Below are 17,957 nucleotides of genomic sequence, written 5' to 3'. Positions count from 1 at the left end.
GGGAGGGATAGAGACAGAGTACCGCATGCTTCAGGTCCTGCCTGGGGTTCTGGGATTTCCTGTTATGGCTGCTGCCCTGACCGCAGAGGCTAGCCCATCAGAGGTGCTCTGGGGACATTCATGACCATATAAATAACAACTAAGACACTAGCTGACTGCCACTGAGTTAGTTTTTCTGGAGGTCAGGCAAGGCTTGAAAAGCCTTATATGGTCTATTCTACTTCTGCGTGAACACATTTGTACGAGTGCATGTTGGTATGCAGGCCTGCGTGTTAAACATAGAGGTCCACGTAGGTGTCTTCCCAGTCACCCTCTACCTCGTTTTCTTGAGACAGAGACTCACTGAGCCTGAAGTTTCTCTCATTCAGTCAGGCTCCATAATCAGTGAGCTGCGGGGATCTGCATGCCCCCACCACCCTGGCCCTCAAGTTACAACCAGCGCTCGGGAGTCAAACCCAGGCCCCACGCATGTACGGCAAGCACTGGACTGAGTAAGGCACCTTTCCATTCCCTGATCAAAATAGATTTTCAAGAGCATCTCTACTTCTGGAAAAAAAAGCATTTAAAAACATCTCCCGAGGCTGGAGAGATGGCTCAGTGGTTAAGAGCACTGACTGCTCTTCTTCTTCTTTTTTTTTTTTAAGATTTTTGTTTATTTCATGTATATGAATACACTGTAGCTGTCTTCAGACACACCAGAAGAGGGCATCGGATCCCTGTTACAGATGGTTGTGAGCCACCATGTGGTTGCTGGGATTTGAACTCAGGACCTCTGGAAGAGCAGTCAGTGCTCTTAACCGCTGAGCCATCTCCCCAGCCCACTGACTGCTCTTCTTAAGGACCTGAGTTCAATTCCCAGCAACCACATGGTGGCTCACAACCATCTGTAATTGGGATCCGATCTGATCTGTCAAAAGACAGTGACAGTGTACTCACATACATGGAATAAATAAATAAATAATCTTAAAAAAACCAAAAAACAAAAACAAAAACTCCAGATGTAACTCGAAGTCCCAGGGCTGAGTGAGTCGTTCATATAGGTCACTGTGTGTGTGTGTGTGTGTGTGTGTGTGTGTGTATGTGTGTGTGTGTGCATGTGTTCACATGTGTGTGCGAGCACGTGCATGTGGGGGGGTCAAAGGTTGTCTTCTTCCATTGTTCTCCACCTTGTATTTTGAGACAGAGTCTGTTACTGAACCCAGACCTGGTTGTATCAGCTGGGGATCCCCTATCTTTGCCTCCATGGGTCTTAGGGATCCGAACCCGGCCCTCAAGCCTCTGCAGCAAGGCACTTTAACACCCGAGCCATGTCCCCTGTCTTTCCTTTGCCTCATACCAGCTTTGAACTCATTATGTAGCTGAGGGTGCGCTTGAACTCCTGATCTCCCTGCCTCCACCTTCGGAACATGAGTTCTGGGACGTGCTACCACTCCTGGCAGAAGTCTTAACGGTCTAACCTGGTGCTCACTACGTAGACAAGGAGGGATGAAACTCGTAACCACTTCCCATTGCCTCTCTGCACACAGCTGAGTCCCGGGTGCCTGTCACCCAGGCAGGTCCCCTGGGTAGCCACTACCATCCCTGGGCTCACCTGTTTGGTTAATGCTGACACTGGCAGTCCGGAAGCTTCGGCTATTCACCAGGTCTGAGACGCCATTGCGGGCTTCGACAGTGAAGGTATAGTTCATGTGAGGCTCCAGGTCGCTGACTGTCACACTCGTGCGGGTCAGGGCCTGAGGTGGTTCTGAGTATTGCACACTGGCCTCACAGGACCCACACTCGCCGGACTCTGGCCAGCACTGTTCGCAAGTGACGCTGTAGACGATGTCCTTGCGCCCACCGGTGTCCTGGGGGGCCGTCCAACGCAGTTCTACTTTGGCACCCATGCCGATGGCCGTGAGGTAGTGGGGGGCAGAGGGTGGACCTGTCCAAAGGGTAGAGGTCAGTGGAGCTGCCCTTCCCCCACTCCTGCTCAGCCACACACACACCCTCTGGATCTCTGCAAGACTCACGTGTGCAGGGCATGGACAGTGGGTCCTCAGGTGCCCTGAAATAGCCTTCTTCACACTGGCAGGAGGTGGCACCCTCAGTGGATGGCAGGGTATGCTCCGGACACTGCAGGCAAGGGCTCTCAGATGCCTCAGACTTGAAGAATCCTGGAGAACAGGCTGAGAGGCACAAGGAGAGACAGGAGGTCAATTCCATATGCCATTCCCCAGTCGTGTTCTCGCTGATAGAACGTCACACCCACGGCCAGCGTCTCCTGGACACCAAAATAACCTGTCTCAAGTGCCCCCGAGTTCCCCAAAGCCCGGGACATCAGATGCCAGCTGCCTTTTGCAGAAAATGTCACACCTTGAAGCTCTGAAGGACCACAGCTCAACCTCCAACACACACACACACACACACACACACACACACACACACACACACACACACACACCTCCCTGTAATCTGCTTTGTGCGGACAGGCTCAGCGGGATCTCAACTTGTACAGACTGGAACTGACCAGTGGAGATTTTATCTGTGGAGCTCACCCTTGACGAGTCAGCTGGCCTTCCCCAGTCAGGATGCCCCCCTGCCAGGGCTCCTCTACCCTAGGACTCCATCTCTTTCCTGTTCCGGGGCTGGCCTCCAAGAAGCAGGAAAGGCCGGGCCCAGCTCTTTCCCCCAACTCATTTCTCCTTTCAGAGGGCCGCCAGGAAATAGCTCTTCCTCCTCTAGCGGGCCATCCTGGCCAGCTGGCTACACGGCCAGGCACCTGACTCTGGGGGCTTCTTCCTCCTCGCACCTTACCCTGCTCCCTGCTCCAAGCTCTTTCCTGGCCTCCAGGCAGGAAACTGCTCAGACAGGAGGCTCACCTCACAGGGCTGGCCAGGCACTGGTGGCTTTGGAAGAGGCTTTCCCCAGGTCCTACAATAGCCCCTTTTGCTTTTTCTGCAAGGAGGGTCCTGAGGTACCATTAACTTCCTGCACCAAATCCCCAGCCTAGCCCCATGTGGCTCATGGACACGGAGGTGAACACTAAGGCTCTTGAGTACAGGTAGAACACAGGAGTGTGTGACACGTCCACATGAAGTAGCTGGCAGAGGTCAAAGAGGGTGGCCAGGCCTCTGAGGAGCCAAAGAGGATACTTCAGCTGGGGTTCTTAAAGGCTGTGTTCAACAGGGCAAAGGTTTTAGAGTAGGGAATTAGGGCTACGCAAGAGTTTGTCACACAAAAGGTACGAGCAGCCTTCTAGACACAAACAGAAGGAACCACAGCAAAGACCTCGAACGCCAGGCAAAGAAGTCGGAGAGCCCAAGAGGTGCCACTCCATGTCTGATGTAGAAAATGACAGTCACACAGGCGCTGTAAGGAAAAAGTCCTGGACAAAGGCTTCCGGACATGGGGCAGACCTGGCCCTTCATAGCCTGAGTACAACTCCAGGGACCCTCCAGGGAAGCCAATTTCAAGTCCCCTGCCCTCATGGACCCTTTGACCAAGCCAGGCTGGAGAACAGAGCCCATCTCTCCTTGGGAAATAGAATAGAGGCGGTGAAATCGAGATGGGACTGAGAGCAGGGCTCTGTCACGGGCTAGCCTGTGCCCTACATTTGAGTTAGCCCAGGCTAGCCCAGAACGCACGCGTGCCCGCGCGCGCGCACACACACACACACACACACACACACACACACACACACAGTGAATTTGGGTACCTATTGTGAGAAAGTGTGTGTGGGGGGTCATTCCGAGCCAAACAGCTGGACAAAGGTACCCAACCCGAATGCACCCACCCCGAATCAGTTAACCTGCACAAAGCTTGAGTTCCTAAGGACGAAGCACCTACTGTGTGCAGGGCCTGGACTCCACATCTATTTAGCCCTCAAGGTGATCCTTTACATGTGGGTGTAGCTAGTAGCCGCTACCCTATTCTGCATGTCAAAAGGTAAACTGAGGATGCCAGAGGCTGACCACCTCTCCTGTCGCCCCCCTTTCTGTTCCCAGGAACAACTCAGTTTGGAACTAAGTTCAGTGTCGGTGAGACATGAATCCTGCTGACCTGCTTCACCAACCAGTTAAGTCCAGACAATAGCCAATAGCCTGAAGGGGAGCGCCCACATCCCCAGGACCACCCCCCGGAGTCTGTGGAATTAGCTACAGACACCTCCTCCAAGCTCCAGTCTCCTAGTGAGTTTGAGAGAGCTGTGTGTCTCTGGCCTCCGTTCCATAGCTGTTACAATACGAAAATATCTCTCTCCCTCGCCTAACTTTCACACAGAAGCGAGACGCCAGGCCCCGCCGGTCCCTAATGCTCTCACTTAAACCCGGCAGCACCTGTGAGAGAGCAAGTGTTGGTTCCCTGGGGACCAAGGTCAGGGGACTGGGAGATGGAGGTTCCAGCCCCCAAATCACAACCACTTCTTCCCAGCCCCAGCGCTCAGCCTACAGAAGAATGGGGGTCACAAAGCCTGAGCCACCTGCCCACCTACCCCTGCTCCCCACCATCTCACGCCAGGAGAGGAAGTGGGGGAAGAGATGGGTTCTATTCTTTGGCCCCAGAGCCTGGGGGTGGCCTGCCTCACGGCAGGAAAAAGGGAATTTGGAGAGATTTCCGCTGCGGATATGCCAGATAATGCAGGGGAGGCGGCGTCCACAGGGCATGCTCCTGCCTGCTGAAACACACTGCCCCCTCCTCCTCCAACCACAGAGCTCTGGGGCACCACAGACCCTGCCTGCCAGAGTTTGCAAGTGTCTGAGGAGTCCCAGGAGACGTCGGGAAGACCACCGAGGACCTTAAGAATCGCCTAAATTTCCCCCAGCACCTAGAGCAAGCAAGCAACTATGGTCTGTCTTTCTCTCACACACAATACGTCCTCCACACCAAGTACCCACCCCGCTTGCTCAGCTGCTCTATAACCTCGACGAGCTACTCAGTTTCAGGGCCCCTGGTGAGCCCATGGTGCATTTATTACTCAGGTTCAAGTTTACCAAACAGAAACAAGCCCAACCTACGTGTCTGGCACGACGCTGAGAACTGGGATGTGGTGGTGTGACTGAGAGATTAGCATCTTCTCAGCTCCGGGGGAATTCGCAGCCTAGCTTTTATGCCTCATTTGAAATGATCTGTGCACATATGAGGATCCTCTCTCTCCCCTCCCTCCTTCCCTCCCCTCCCCTCCCTCTCTGAGACTGCCAGCCTCGAGAGAGCGGGAGTCTGTTTTATCTGCCCCGTGTGTGTGTGTGTGTGTGTGTGTGTGTGTGTGTGTGTGTGTGTGTGTGTGTGTAGCTCAGCACAGGATCTGATGTAAAGGAAGTCTCAATGAATCGGTCTTGAATAAATACGGAAATGGGAAGGAGGGAATGAAGGGGTGAATGAATGAATGAAGAAATGAATGAGAGAATGAGTGAGTGAAGAAACGAAGGAGTGACTAGATGGCAAACTCGTAAGCACACCGTCAAACACGCCAAGGGCTGCAGAAGAGCCTCCCCAGGGACATCATTCGCTTGGGGGACACCCACCTGGCTGTCGGGTAGCCTGACTCGGGCACACCTGGGGCACCTGTGGAGTGCATCTCTGGCCCCAATTGCCAGGCAGGCCTGGGCCACTCCAAGCAGAACTGGGGCACAGGCACTGCAGCGAGGGCTGCACCCTGGTTTTTCCAGTTCCCGTTGCCCGCCCCTCAGGTGGCAGTGCAGGGTGACTCAGGGACAGACGCCCTCAGTGTGGAGCTAATCCAGCTCCTTGTGGAGCCCCTCCCCAGGCCCAGCCACCTCCCAGGCTTTGGGTGGTAAGGTCGTGAGGTCAATGGGTCAGTCCTGAAGGCCATGGGCCTCCCCAAACCAGGAGGAGCCGGCAACCAGAATACCACCTCGCTAGCCCGGCTGTGCACGTGGAGTCTGAACTTTGATTCCTGCCAGGGAACATCAACTGTGAGTTACTGACCCAGGGTGTAGAAGGTGCCCCCAAGAGGCTCTGGGGTGCCTACAGAAAAGGGGAGCCCCATTGCCAGTTCTCAGGCCTCATCTCCTCTGCCATATGCCCTGGGCGCTATCTGTGGGCATATCCGCCCCCTAGCAGATAAGCTAAGTGCTCCCCTCCACCCACCCGACTCCCCCACCTCCAGCCTTTATCTTGTTTGCTTTCTCTGTAGGCCTCCTTCCTTCCGCTCAGGGGACCCACTTACCTCCGGTAACCAGGGAGGGGCTGAGCCTGCTTGGCGGGGCTATTAGGGCACAGAGATCAGAGCACAAGGGGGTGAGGCTGGGGGATTGCCACCGTGACCCTTACCCCTGAAATCTACAGAAATAAGATCTGGTGTGACTATAGAGGGAGGGGGCATAAGCCTGAGAGTCACTATCGACAGCTCTTAGAGCCCCCAGTCCCCCACAGTGCAAGGGCTGGGTGGGCCCTGGGTAAGGGAGTCCCTTCTCCCATCTATCCCAAGTAACGGCACATGTAAATCACATGTAGTAACATCACATGTAAACCACATGTAATAGCTCAGACCGAGCTGATCGAGAAAAATGACAGCTTTTAGGATCTGATCATAAGGTGGTCAGATAGTGTGTACAGAGAAAGGATAAAGCCCAAAGGGGCGTTACCATGGTTGCACGGCCCCACAGACAGGTGGGGATGGTGTACAGCCAGCCACCTCCTCTCAGGCTCTGATCTCCTCATGTGTAAAATGGGAAAGTCCGCACCCTCTCTGAGTGCTTTGCAGACCATAGATCTTCTCATTACAGATGGTTGTGAGCCACCATTGGTTGCTGGGAAGTGAACTCATGACCTCTGGAAGAGCAGACAGTGCTCTTAACCTCTCAGCCATCTCTCCAGCCCCCAGACCATAGATCTTGCCTGTGAAGTGTTTGCTCTAGTACATGGAATGAAGTGTCCCTGCATGTGAAAGGCGGCCAAGAAACCAGAGCTGGGCAGAGACATTTTCCAGAGGCTGGCCTTCCAGCTGCTGGGCTGAGCCTCTGGCCTAGGCCGCTGGCCACCTGCTCACCTGGCCTCAGACTCCCTGGGCCACTGAAGTGAGGTGCCAGTCTGGGCCAGGTGGGGTGGGGGCGCTGTGGAGGCCAACGAAGGCAGGAAATAGAGACAAAGGAGCCCCCAGGGAGAAGGTAGTCAGCCCAAGTGTCTCCACGGTTCCCTGGACAGAGCTGGGGGGGTGGGCTGGAGGAAGGCTGGCTCATTCCTGACATAGCTCTGGCTAGTGTGGCAGGGCAGCATGCCCACCTGTCCACCTGGAAGGCACCTCCTTTCCGCTGACCACTTAACCTTTTCCTGACCAGCCCCAGCCTTCTTCCCCGGGGAGAGAGCACCCCCAGGAAAAACAGATCCACAACCAGATGACTCTGGAAATGACCTTGACGTGGTGCAGGATGACTTCAGGGTGCCACACCACCTCTGTCATCAGTAAAAGCTGTAACAGAAGCACCTGAGACTACAGGCTAGAAAGAGAGAGAGAGAGAGAGTCAAGAGAGTCCCTCTCATGTCCCCCACTCACGTCCCCAACACACCCGACAACGGCCCTCCAGTCACCCCGCCCCTCCCTCTGATAAAGCCCAGTTCCGATGCCAAGACCTGCCATCCTAGAACTGCCCAGAGAGCCCATCTCAGTGCCAAGAGCTGAGTCAGGGATTCCACAGGATCCGGTCATTTCCTGTCCCACTTCCTGACCCATGGCAGCCTGGGCACTGTTGTGCACCGTGAGTTAAACCCTGACCTAACTGTGATTCCAGGCAAGCTGAACCTCAGTTTCCTCTCTTCATCTATTCAGTGGGACTACCAAGAGTCCCAGACTCACAGAGAGGACCAAACAAACCTCAGGGCACACCGCTGTCAACCCCTCGGTACATGGCCCCAGGCTGCTGAGCAGAAGGTAGAAGCAAGAATTTTGAAATTAATCGTATTCATCACGACGGCGTGCCCATGCACTCACGGGCACTCACACACATCCGTGCATGCCCGCCCCACACATGTGTGTGAAGCTGGTTCTCTCCTTCTACCTGCTTTCTGAGAATTGAACTTGGGTTGCATGTGTTGCCAGACTTGCAGGGCAAGACCCTTTACCTGCTGGGAGGAGGTGCCAGGAGACAGAGCAAGGGCAGTAGGTGGCTAGAACTAAGAGAGTTCTGCCAGCTAAGTCAAGTGTCCCTCCTGGGGGTTCGTCCTCAGGCTGAGCTGGGTGGATTCCTCCCGAGGAGGGCTTTTTATAAGCTCTTTATAAACAAAGCTTGCCAAGAAGCCTGATTCCCCACAAGAAAAAGGAGCTAGCCCAGTGCATGAAGACCCCCCCTTTAGCCCCCCACTTATCTCTGCAGGGTCTGAATCACCAGGGTGGAAAGTTTTCAACCGCCCCTCCTCCACCCCCGCATTCTTGTGTTAGGATGTCATGGGGGAGGAGCTCCTGGGCCCACTCGCTCTTGTCCTGTCCTGCACCCCCCCCCTTCCATGGTCATTGTCTGAAGCCGAGAGTGTACATCTGAGGTCACCTAAGCAGGGGCCCACCTAGGGAAGGGGGCTCGATCAGCAGAAGGCAGCTGGGAGGAGTGGGGTGATGGGAAGTCACGTGACCAGAAAACTTGGTAGGAGACCCCTCCCTCATCCGAGGGGGCCCATGTTCTGTGTTAAGTGAGGTTCTAAGAACTGACTCGGGAAGCATACAGACCACCTATTAGAAAGGCTTCGGGGTCTTCCAGCCTCCTTCGTAGAAAAAATAGATGTGCAGGTGGAGGTGTTTTTTATCCCCATTTTGCTCAAAGGAAAGCTGAAGCCAGGGGATGAGAGGGAACTCCTCAGCCTAGGGTCATCCAGCAGGCTAGGCTCGGAAGGCCCTCAGCCCCCAATTTCTCAATACCCAGCTTATCACTGCAAAAGCAGCTCCCAGGGCCTTTCAAAGGTCAGCAGCATTCCTCGCGCACTGCCTGCCCCAGTCGGTTCCAGAGTCATCCACTGCAAACCCGTTGTCCATTTCTGCTGTCACAGGCCTTGGCTGTCCCCACAGCTTCCGGTGTGTGAGCTCGCTAATGCCCAGACCTGTTCTCAGAGAGTCACCCAAGCGGGTCTCCACAGGTCATCTATAAACCCCCACAGAGGATCTCTGGGTCCGTGGCTCTACTGAGAGCTAACTGCACCCTGCTTCCCAGCTCCTTCCATCCACTCCAGGTGACTGGAGCATACCTTGGGTCTGATTCAACAAACGGCTAGACTGCATTAAACAATGGGCTGAAGCCCAGAGAAGTTGGGCAATTTGTTTGAGGCCACACAGCAAGAGAATCAGAAACAGCTCCTGGGAATAGACTTGAGAGCCCCAGCAGGGCAGCACCTATTCACGGGATGAATCAAAAAAATAACAGCCTCACTCACCGGTATTTACCTGTCAGGCGCTGACGTAAGCACTTTACGAGCATGAGGTCATGTGATTATCACAACTACCCCCCAAGACAGATACTATGACCCTCTCTCTCTTACTTTACAGATGATGAAACTCAGGCCGGGGAGTGAAAGAAAGGGGGAAAACTAGAAGCGCTGGGAACCGGAAGCCAAGCTCAAGCCAAGCTAGGTCGTCCTAGAACCCTAACCCTGGCTCACAGTCCCTGCATTGTCCTGTTCCCAGGCAACTTCCAGTCACAGGGCCACAACCCATGAGAGTAGAGACATCCACCAGAGCAGCCGCATCCCCAGTGTACTAAGATGTTCCAATCCCAGAGCAGTGACCTCCCACTCCAGTTAGGCTTCTCTGCCACCCCAGCGACCTCCACTCACCTTGGCAGGCGTCCTCCACCTTCTCGTAGCCTTCTTGGCACAGGCACTGCCCGATAGGCACCAGCCACTCACCATCCACCGTGCAGTGCATGAGAGGCCCCTCGCCCCCATAAGGCACCACAGCGTGGTCCACGCAGGTACCGGCCACCGTGGCCAGGGGCTGTGCATCTGAGACGGCGACAGCAATGGTCTCAGGGAAGCGGGCCAAGCTCTGAAGCATCTCGGGACACTTCTTGTAGTAGACACGAACAGAGAGCAATGCCACACAGGCACCGATGTCCTGGAAGGCCAGGTAGAAGCCCTTCCGGGTAAGGGGCCCCACCATGCGCTCCTCCACATTCAGCTTGACATTGCGAGCCTCGAAGTCACTGCTGACCGTGATCTCGTCAGGGGCGATGGTGTCGATCTTGGTGAACTGGCGCTTCTGGAAGTTGGTGCCATAGTCCACGTCTGACTCTGCATAGTAGAGGTTGAAGGTCTCTTTGCAGGAGCTGGCGCCACCCGGAAAGCTATTGCAGTCTCGCACGGTGAACTTGAGCTCAATAAAGATGCGCTCGGCCTCCTCCCGGTACACCCAGTTGGTACGGAGCCAGTTGTCCTGGTCGCCAGACACCACATTGCACACGGAGTACATGTAGATAGGCATGTCATTCATGATGTTTTGCATCAGGTCCCACTGTGTGCGTTAAACAGGTGAGGGTTAGTCGGGGAGGGTGGGGACTGAGTCCCATGGGACATAACTTCCCAGTTTCAACCCTTTCCGGTATCTTTGTTCTATTGAGACAGTGTCCCATGTAGTCCAAGCCGGCCTCGAACTCACTGTCATGAAGGATGACTCTGAACATCTAATCCTCCAGCCTCCACGTCTAAATGACAGGTATGTACCACCACACCTGACTCTCAGTTCTTAGTGCCTTCATTCTACCGGGAGGAAAACTAGAGCCTAGAGCAAGGCAACCAGAAAACAGCCAGGCCAAGACATGGCTGTGGGTCTTTCTGGCCCTAAGGTCTGGGTACTGAGTCTCCCCATCAGTGCGCCTGGGCTAGAGTCTGGGGCACTTGGGGCATCATTTATGCTCTCTAAGCCCAGAGTCCCCATCTCCACAATGGGAGCAGGGCTGCTGAGAGGATGCATGACAAAACACTGAGTCAAAAACGTGGTGCTCAGGGCTATGACCATAAGAAGCAGCTAGCATCGTGTCACTGTGAAGGGTCATCGCTGTGCGCCATGGGTGTTGACAGATACAGTAAGTGAAGACAATGGATGATTCTCCCAGCCCCTGGAGGTGAACAGCTCATGTTCACAATATAGTTCAGGCTCCTCCACGGTGCCTGGAGGGGGCTATGTGCCCTTAGGAGCTCCACGCCCCTTTATCCTCGGAGAACTTGGCATATGGCCTGGCTCTCAGGGCTGTGTTCTGAACTCTTCAGCATGGGAACAACTGACTCAGCTCTGAATCCCCAGGGCCTCTAGGGCAAAGAATATGCGCTTAGGGTGATCTCAGATGAACGAAATGTGTGAATAAAGGAAAGGAAAAAAGTCAACAGTAGGGGGCTGGAGAGATGGCTCAGCGGTTAAGAGCACTGACTGCTCTCCCAGAGGTCCCGAGTTCAATTCCCAGCAACCACATGGTGGCTCACAACCATCTGTAATGGGATCCAATGCCCTCTTCTGGTGTGTCTGAAGACAGCTACAGTGTACTCTAATTCACTCAGACCTGGCCAGCTGTAGAAACTGTCCCAAGAGTTCCCAAAAGACACACCCCTCTCCCTGTCTCAGAGTCCCAGGACCAACATATCAAGAGTATATTGTACTCAAGGAAAACTGAGGTCCAAAGCACAATTAGTTGTTAATTTCCACAGCCCTCAGACTAGGAATCTGAGGTCAGAGCAGGACCACTAGAAAATGTGCCGGAAAGGGTGATGTTCCCAGTGGGGGGTAAGGTAGAGTAGGAGGGAAGGGAAGGGGCCCCAGGCAGGAAGTCACTGTCTTTATCTCTCTCTTTTCACCCTGTGCAGCCTTTAACCCTTCCCCCCAGTATACAGACAGAGCGGCTGGAGCATCCCACCCACTCTGCTGTCCTCATCGTCAGCTGTCTCCCCAACTCCGCATCTCTGAACAATCCTTTCTGCCCAGCTCCAGCCAGCCCTGGCCTTGGTCACTAACTCAGTCCAGTTCCGTTAAAACACTTTGAAGCTTGGAGACTGACCCAGGCTCCCGGCCCCTCCTTCCCGGTCCCCCTCAGCCCTGGAGGTTACTCACCCCTTTTCCGTAGGGGTGTGTGAGCCAGCCGAGTTCCCCCTTCATTGCTGCGAAGTCCAGCAAAACAACTGCGGGAAAGATGAGGAGAGGACCTGTGAGCCATGCCTCACAGCAGAACCAGCATGGCCTGATGTGTGTGCATCCCGCACCCTGACAACCCCAACCCCAGGATCTGCCCTCGACGTGACCTGGGAAGAAGAGGAACTCAGTGTGCTACACAGCTGCCTGCCACCAGGCTCTCAGCTATGCTGTTCCCTCAGCCCCCCACTGGGAAGGGGCAGGGCGGGGGGTGGGGGGTGGGTGGGGGGGACCTCAGCACAGCGGGATGTCGGCAGCTGGGTAGTGTTAGGGGTGAGTGGAAGAAAACGATGAGAGCCCACTGCCCCATCTGCTTCCTCAAACAAGGGAGCACTTCACACAGGTCACAGAGGACAGGACTGTCTGCTTCTGTCACACACACACACACACCCCACACACACAGAACACCCTGACCTAAACCAGGCCACCCAGCACACACAGTAGCAGAGGGTACATAGGCAGACGTGCTCCTCTGAGTGGGGTGTTGGGCAGGCCTGGAAGCAGCACACAGCTTGAACCCCAGCATTAGAGAGGCAGAGGCAAGCAGATCTTCAGGAGTTCAAGCCCACCCTGATCTATACAATCAGTTCCAGACCAGTAAGGCTACATGGACAGACTCTGTACCCCAACCCCATCCCCAGTAAAGAGAAAGAAAGGGCTGTTTAGCAAGAGGGGATGTATCTGGGGGTATTTTCCCACTACAAAGTCACAGATTAGAACTAAAGCTTTGAAGGCACGGAGGTCTCTAGGAAGCGCCCAAAGCTACATATTGCTGGCCAGGTCTCCTCCCTGGGAAATTCATTCTTAACCTTGGCAGAAGCACCTGTGGGAAAATGATGAAAGGAAACCATCATAGAGGACTTTCCTGGCCCAGAGGGATCAGGTGCCCAGGACCAGACCATCTCCTCTCCAGAGGTATCTGGAGGGGGTTGCAGAGGTAGCTCAGTGGCTAAGAGCCCTGGCTGTTTTTCCAGAGGACCAGGGTTCAATTCCCAGCACCCACAGCGTAGCTCATGGAAATCTGGTGCCCTCACACAGACATATAATACAGTCAAAACACCAATGCACAGGAATATAAATCAATCAATCAATCAGTCTGGAACTGCCAGGGCTTGGCCTGGCCTGACCTGCGGGCTCCTTCCACCGGTCACTCCTGCTTCACTGCCAGGTGCAGCAGCCACCCAAGATTCTGTTTCTTCTCTAAGACACAGCACCCTGCCCAGAGAGCAAAGTACTGGGGAAACTGAGGCTTTGGACCCACATAAGGTGCCCCCAGATTCAGAAACCAAGGCCTGTGGTTGAAGAAGAAGCTGCAATGTAATGACTTTCCTGGGAAGCAGGTTGGAGATCTGGCCCTAGAAGCAGCGCTCCTCCACACCAAGAGCGAGAAGAACAGCTCTCTGTGGGAAACTGAGGCAGGCTAGGCTTCCAGATATAAAAGGAGACTGGACTGTAGGGCAGGGTGGCTCAGCTGAGGAGTACAGGCTGAGGAGGAGACTCCCTGAACCACTACCACCACCACAATAAATAAATAAATAAATAAATAAATAAATAAATAAATAAATAAAGTTAACCAGTGCTTGCCCAACATGGACAGAGCTCTAGTTCGATCTCCAACACCACGTAAAGCAGATGTGGTGGTGTACGTCTCTGATCCCAGCACTCCGAAGGCAGAGGCAGGTGGATCTCTGTGAGAGTTTGAGGCCAGTCTGGTCTACAGAGCAAATTCCAAGCTAGTCAGGGCTACAGAGTGAGACTCTGTCTCAAACAAAGGAACAAACAAACAAAAAGTATCTTAAAATGAAACTAAAAAGAACAGCTATATATAGAGCCAAGACGATTTCTTAATTGAGGCCAGCCTGGGCTACATAATGACATCTTATTCTCAAACAAAGAAAACCCTTTCTGAAGTTAGACTGTCTCTGTCCTAGGAAGCTCTGACGCTTGGTGAGAAGCACTGTCAGCCTGGCCCTGGCCTCAGACAAGGAAGAGGAGGAAGTCTAAAGTGGCTTAGCAGGCACAGTACCACAGCGGTGGCAGAGGCTGCACGTTAGACAGTGGAAGGTGCGGTGGGTGGGTAGCGGCTGGGATTTGTTCAGACATGCCCGGGGCCTAAGGTTGAGAAACTCACTGTCCTTGTAGGAATGATTCTGGGGTTTCCTGACTCAAGCTGGGTAGGAGGACGAGGGGATGACTGTTTAGTAACTCTAACACGAAGTACACACATACACCACACACACGCACACACACTCATAGACATACACACACTCACATACATACACTCACACACCATACACACACCACACACAAACTCACACAGACACCACATACACACACATGCATACATTCACAGATACCATACACAAACATATACCACACACCACACACACTGATACCACACAAAACACACACACACCTATACCACACACAGTCAACACACACCACACACACTCACACATACATACATACACGTATGCACTCAGATACCACATACACTCACAGACGCCACACACACACATATACCATACACACATACACCACATACACACTCTCACACACACCACACACTCACACACACACCGATACCACACAAACCACACACACGCATACACCACACATACACTCACACACCTATATCATACACATACACCACACACCTATACCACACACACCACACACACTCACACATACACACACACCTATACCACACACACCACACACTCACACATACACACACGTATCACTCACAGACACCACACACACTCACACACATACACCACACACACACTCTCTCTCTCACACTCACCATATACACAAGCAGTATGCAAAGTACAAGCTAAGCCCTTTGGGCGGGGGGGGGGGGACTTTGAAGGGTTAACCTGACAGGAGGGGCAGCCCAAGCCTGGATCTAGAACAATCCGAGAAGAAAAGAAGGCTTCACGCACCCCAAGGCCTTCCAGCCACAGCCCCCTCCCATGGAAATTCCCTAGAACCAACCATCAGGAACGGGGAGATCCCAGCCGTCACTCTGCTGTGATAGAGGCCCTGGGCTCTGGTAATCAAAGGTTCTGGCTTGGGAGCCCCCCTTCATGACTCTCTCAGGGATCCACCATAAGGCTAGCCTAGGTGGGGGTACCCTGTATGTCCTCTGTTCCTTAAGAGACACTGGGGAGGGGGAATCTGCCACCATAATGTCCCCTTGTGACAAGCTTTCCTGTAATGCAATGTCCCCCTTGCCACCTCCCTGCTAACCTCATCCCTCTTTACCCAAGGTCAGCTTATAGTTAAGTTCTAACCCCCACCCATCCCAGCAGTTCAGACCCTCCGTGGCTGACCATATTGGACCTCTCTCACTCCTCTGTAAGGAAGAACCTGGCAGTGAAGTGGGTTAGCAAGTAAAGACACTTGTCTGTCACCTGAGTTCCATCCCAGAGCTCACAGGGTGGAAGGAGAGAACCAATTCTTTCTGCAAACTCTTAAGCTCCACGCTTGTACACACACACACACACACACACACACACACACACACACACACACACACACACGTAAGAAAAAAGTAAAAGTTCACGGTAGGTGGTAGATTCAGCAGCTGTTGAGGACCTAACCGATTCCCCTGGTTTTTCCAACCCCAGCAGAAAGCAGAAAAGGGACTGCACAGCTGTGCGAAGGCTAGAGCGGAGACAGATCATACCTGCCCTCAACTCCCACCAAGCGAAGTGCAACCAGCTGGGTCACGACCCCACTCCCAACCCCCCTCACACAGACATAGTGCTCCTGGGGAGTCCGGGGCTTAGACAAGAATTTTCCACAACCACCGGCAATATGCACCCTTTTTTCTGCTCCATCCCATGCAGAACAGGAGTTCACAAAGGCTGGGGCGAGGAGGACAGATGCACCCAGAGGCACAAGTACAAGATTGTTTGAGGCTTCCCCGCTGGGGGCAGGGGACTGGGGGTCAGGAGCCTGCACAGCAAAACAGACGTCTAATCCTCAACTCCGGGGCAGCGCAGGAAGGCCTCTCTAGCAATCCCAGCTGTCTTTCCCTTCTCCCCAACCACAGTTCCCAGGAAGAGAGAGCCTCAAGTTGAATCAGAAAGAGGGGAGTGAGGGTCCCAGAATCCCTGCCCTGTTCACACCTTGACAAAAGCAAAATCGGGCGCGCGGGGTGGGGATGGGGGTGGGCGTAATTTGTCCTCGGGATAGGGCCAGGATGTAACACCCCAAGAGCTCCAGTCTGGCCTTTTACCCTCCCAACGTGGAAGGCAAAAAGAATAAGGAAACTTCTTACCCACCAGGGGTTCCTTCGCGCTCCCCCCACACCCCCGTACCCCCGCCTGGAGTCCGCAGGAGACTCTCTATGCCCAGAAGCAGGGAAAAGTTTGCGCTGTGGGAAACGGAAGCCAGCTCCGGCGGGGTGGACAGGAATCCCCACCCTCTCGGAGACCCTAGCTGAGGGACAACGCCCCCAAGCACACCCCATGGCTGCGCCTCGGGCAAAGGCAATCTCTGCGGCCCTCGCACCTAGCGTGGCTGGGGCGGGGGCAGGTGATTCACTCCCCCACCTCCAGGTGCCTGGGCTCTCCGTGGCCCCGAGATGACGGCTCCACACCGCGGGAAGCCGCAACCCCACCTGCCGCATTTCCTTCTTCTGAGTCACCCCTTGCTCAGAACACTTGACTTTGGGACTTCCTGTCCTCGCTCCCAGCCCTTAACCTGTCTCCCGAACCTGGGAGGGTGGCTTAGGAGAGAGGGAAGGTGTGAGTGACTGAGGCTGACTCCTGGCGCTCCCAGTGCTGGCCCAGAGGACCCCAGTGAAAAAGCAGATGGGGTTCAGAGTGACCCTTTTGCTTGGTACACGGCGCCGAGAAGACCCCTCCCCAAAAAGCAGGGCCTGCATCCAAATTCCTTCCGCGCGGAATCGGAGTAGATGAGTTAAGTGAACTCGGGTTACTAAGAGTCTGGTCGCCCGGAAAACCCTACTTAGACGCTTCCTTTCCTCTGAGGGACCCCGCGCGCCCTGCGGGGGTCGCGTTCCAGAAGCCGCCACTGGGCTGCAGCCGCGTGGCGGGAGCCGCGTCCCCCTTTCCGCGGCCTCCGAGCCCCAGCCGAGATCCCTTAGTTCCAGTGAACCTGGGATCTCAGAGTATGAGTCTCCAAGATCGTCCCCGACCGCAGCCCGCGCACCCTGCCTAACTCTGCGCGCTGAGACCCAGCAGCCCTAAGTCAGTTTCCAAAGGTGCGCCCCAGAGAGGAGGCTGCCCGCCCGGGGTCCTGTGTCCCGGAGTCCCTGTTAGCTGCGGCCACCTCAGACACTCACCTTCTTTTCCCTGTGCCGCCGCGGCCGCCAGCGCGCAACCCCACAACAGGGCCAGGCAGAAACCGGCTGCCCGAAGCTTCATGCTGCACCCCTCGCTCCCCGCGATCCCTGCTGTCCACACGCCGGCCCGGATGTCTCGCTCCTACCCGCTCGCCACAGACAACTTCTGCCCTCCTGCCCCAAGTCCTTAATGGAAGTTGAGTGAGAACCCGCTCCTGTTCATTCATGCCCTGCGCTGACGTCACCGAAACCACGCCCTCAGGAATGTCTTTAAAGGGGACGGACTGACACCCTGACTGGAGGGCGGGGAAGTCAGGGAAGTTGGGGGTTGGGGGAAGGGCAGGAATTTGGGGGAGAGTTGTGGGGGGCCTGTGCGTGCATGTGTCTGTGCGTGGCCTGTGCAAACCTTGAGGAGTTTGCTCACTTCAAAGCGTCACCAAGGGTTAGTCCCCAGATGTGTGGAATGAATCTGCACCTACTCTCCCCTTTCGCCCTTGAGCTTCAAGACATGAATTGTAAATCAGAGAAGTAAGATAAGGTTCCAAG

At 54.6% G+C, this 17,957-nt stretch overlaps 1 protein-coding gene across 1 annotated transcript in view; it reads right to left on the bottom strand.

Annotated features, from left to right (window-relative positions):
• Epha2 (Eph receptor A2) overlaps positions 1-17,603 on the bottom strand; it is a 28,472-nt gene extending 10,869 nt beyond the window's left edge. The window contains exons 1-5 of the mRNA NM_001108977.1: positions 17,412-17,603; positions 12,017-12,084; positions 9,754-10,429; positions 2,013-2,168; positions 1,592-1,924 (exon numbers count right to left, since the gene is read on the bottom strand). Of these exons, the coding sequence (NP_001102447.1) occupies positions 1,592-1,924; positions 2,013-2,168; positions 9,754-10,429; positions 12,017-12,084; positions 17,412-17,493 (1,315 nt within the window). The 5' untranslated portion in view covers positions 17,494-17,603. The remainder of the gene's footprint in view (positions 1-1,591; positions 1,925-2,012; positions 2,169-9,753; positions 10,430-12,016; positions 12,085-17,411) is intronic.
• Positions 17,604-17,957: the final 354 nt, after the last annotated feature.

This window comes from Rattus norvegicus, chromosome 5 (genome assembly GCF_036323735.1).
Source record: "Rattus norvegicus strain BN/NHsdMcwi chromosome 5, GRCr8, whole genome shotgun sequence".
Taxonomy (NCBI): domain Eukaryota; kingdom Metazoa; phylum Chordata; class Mammalia; order Rodentia; family Muridae; genus Rattus; species Rattus norvegicus.
Note: the sequence above shows the minus strand (reverse complement) of the source record. Positions and strands in the feature narration are given on the sequence as shown.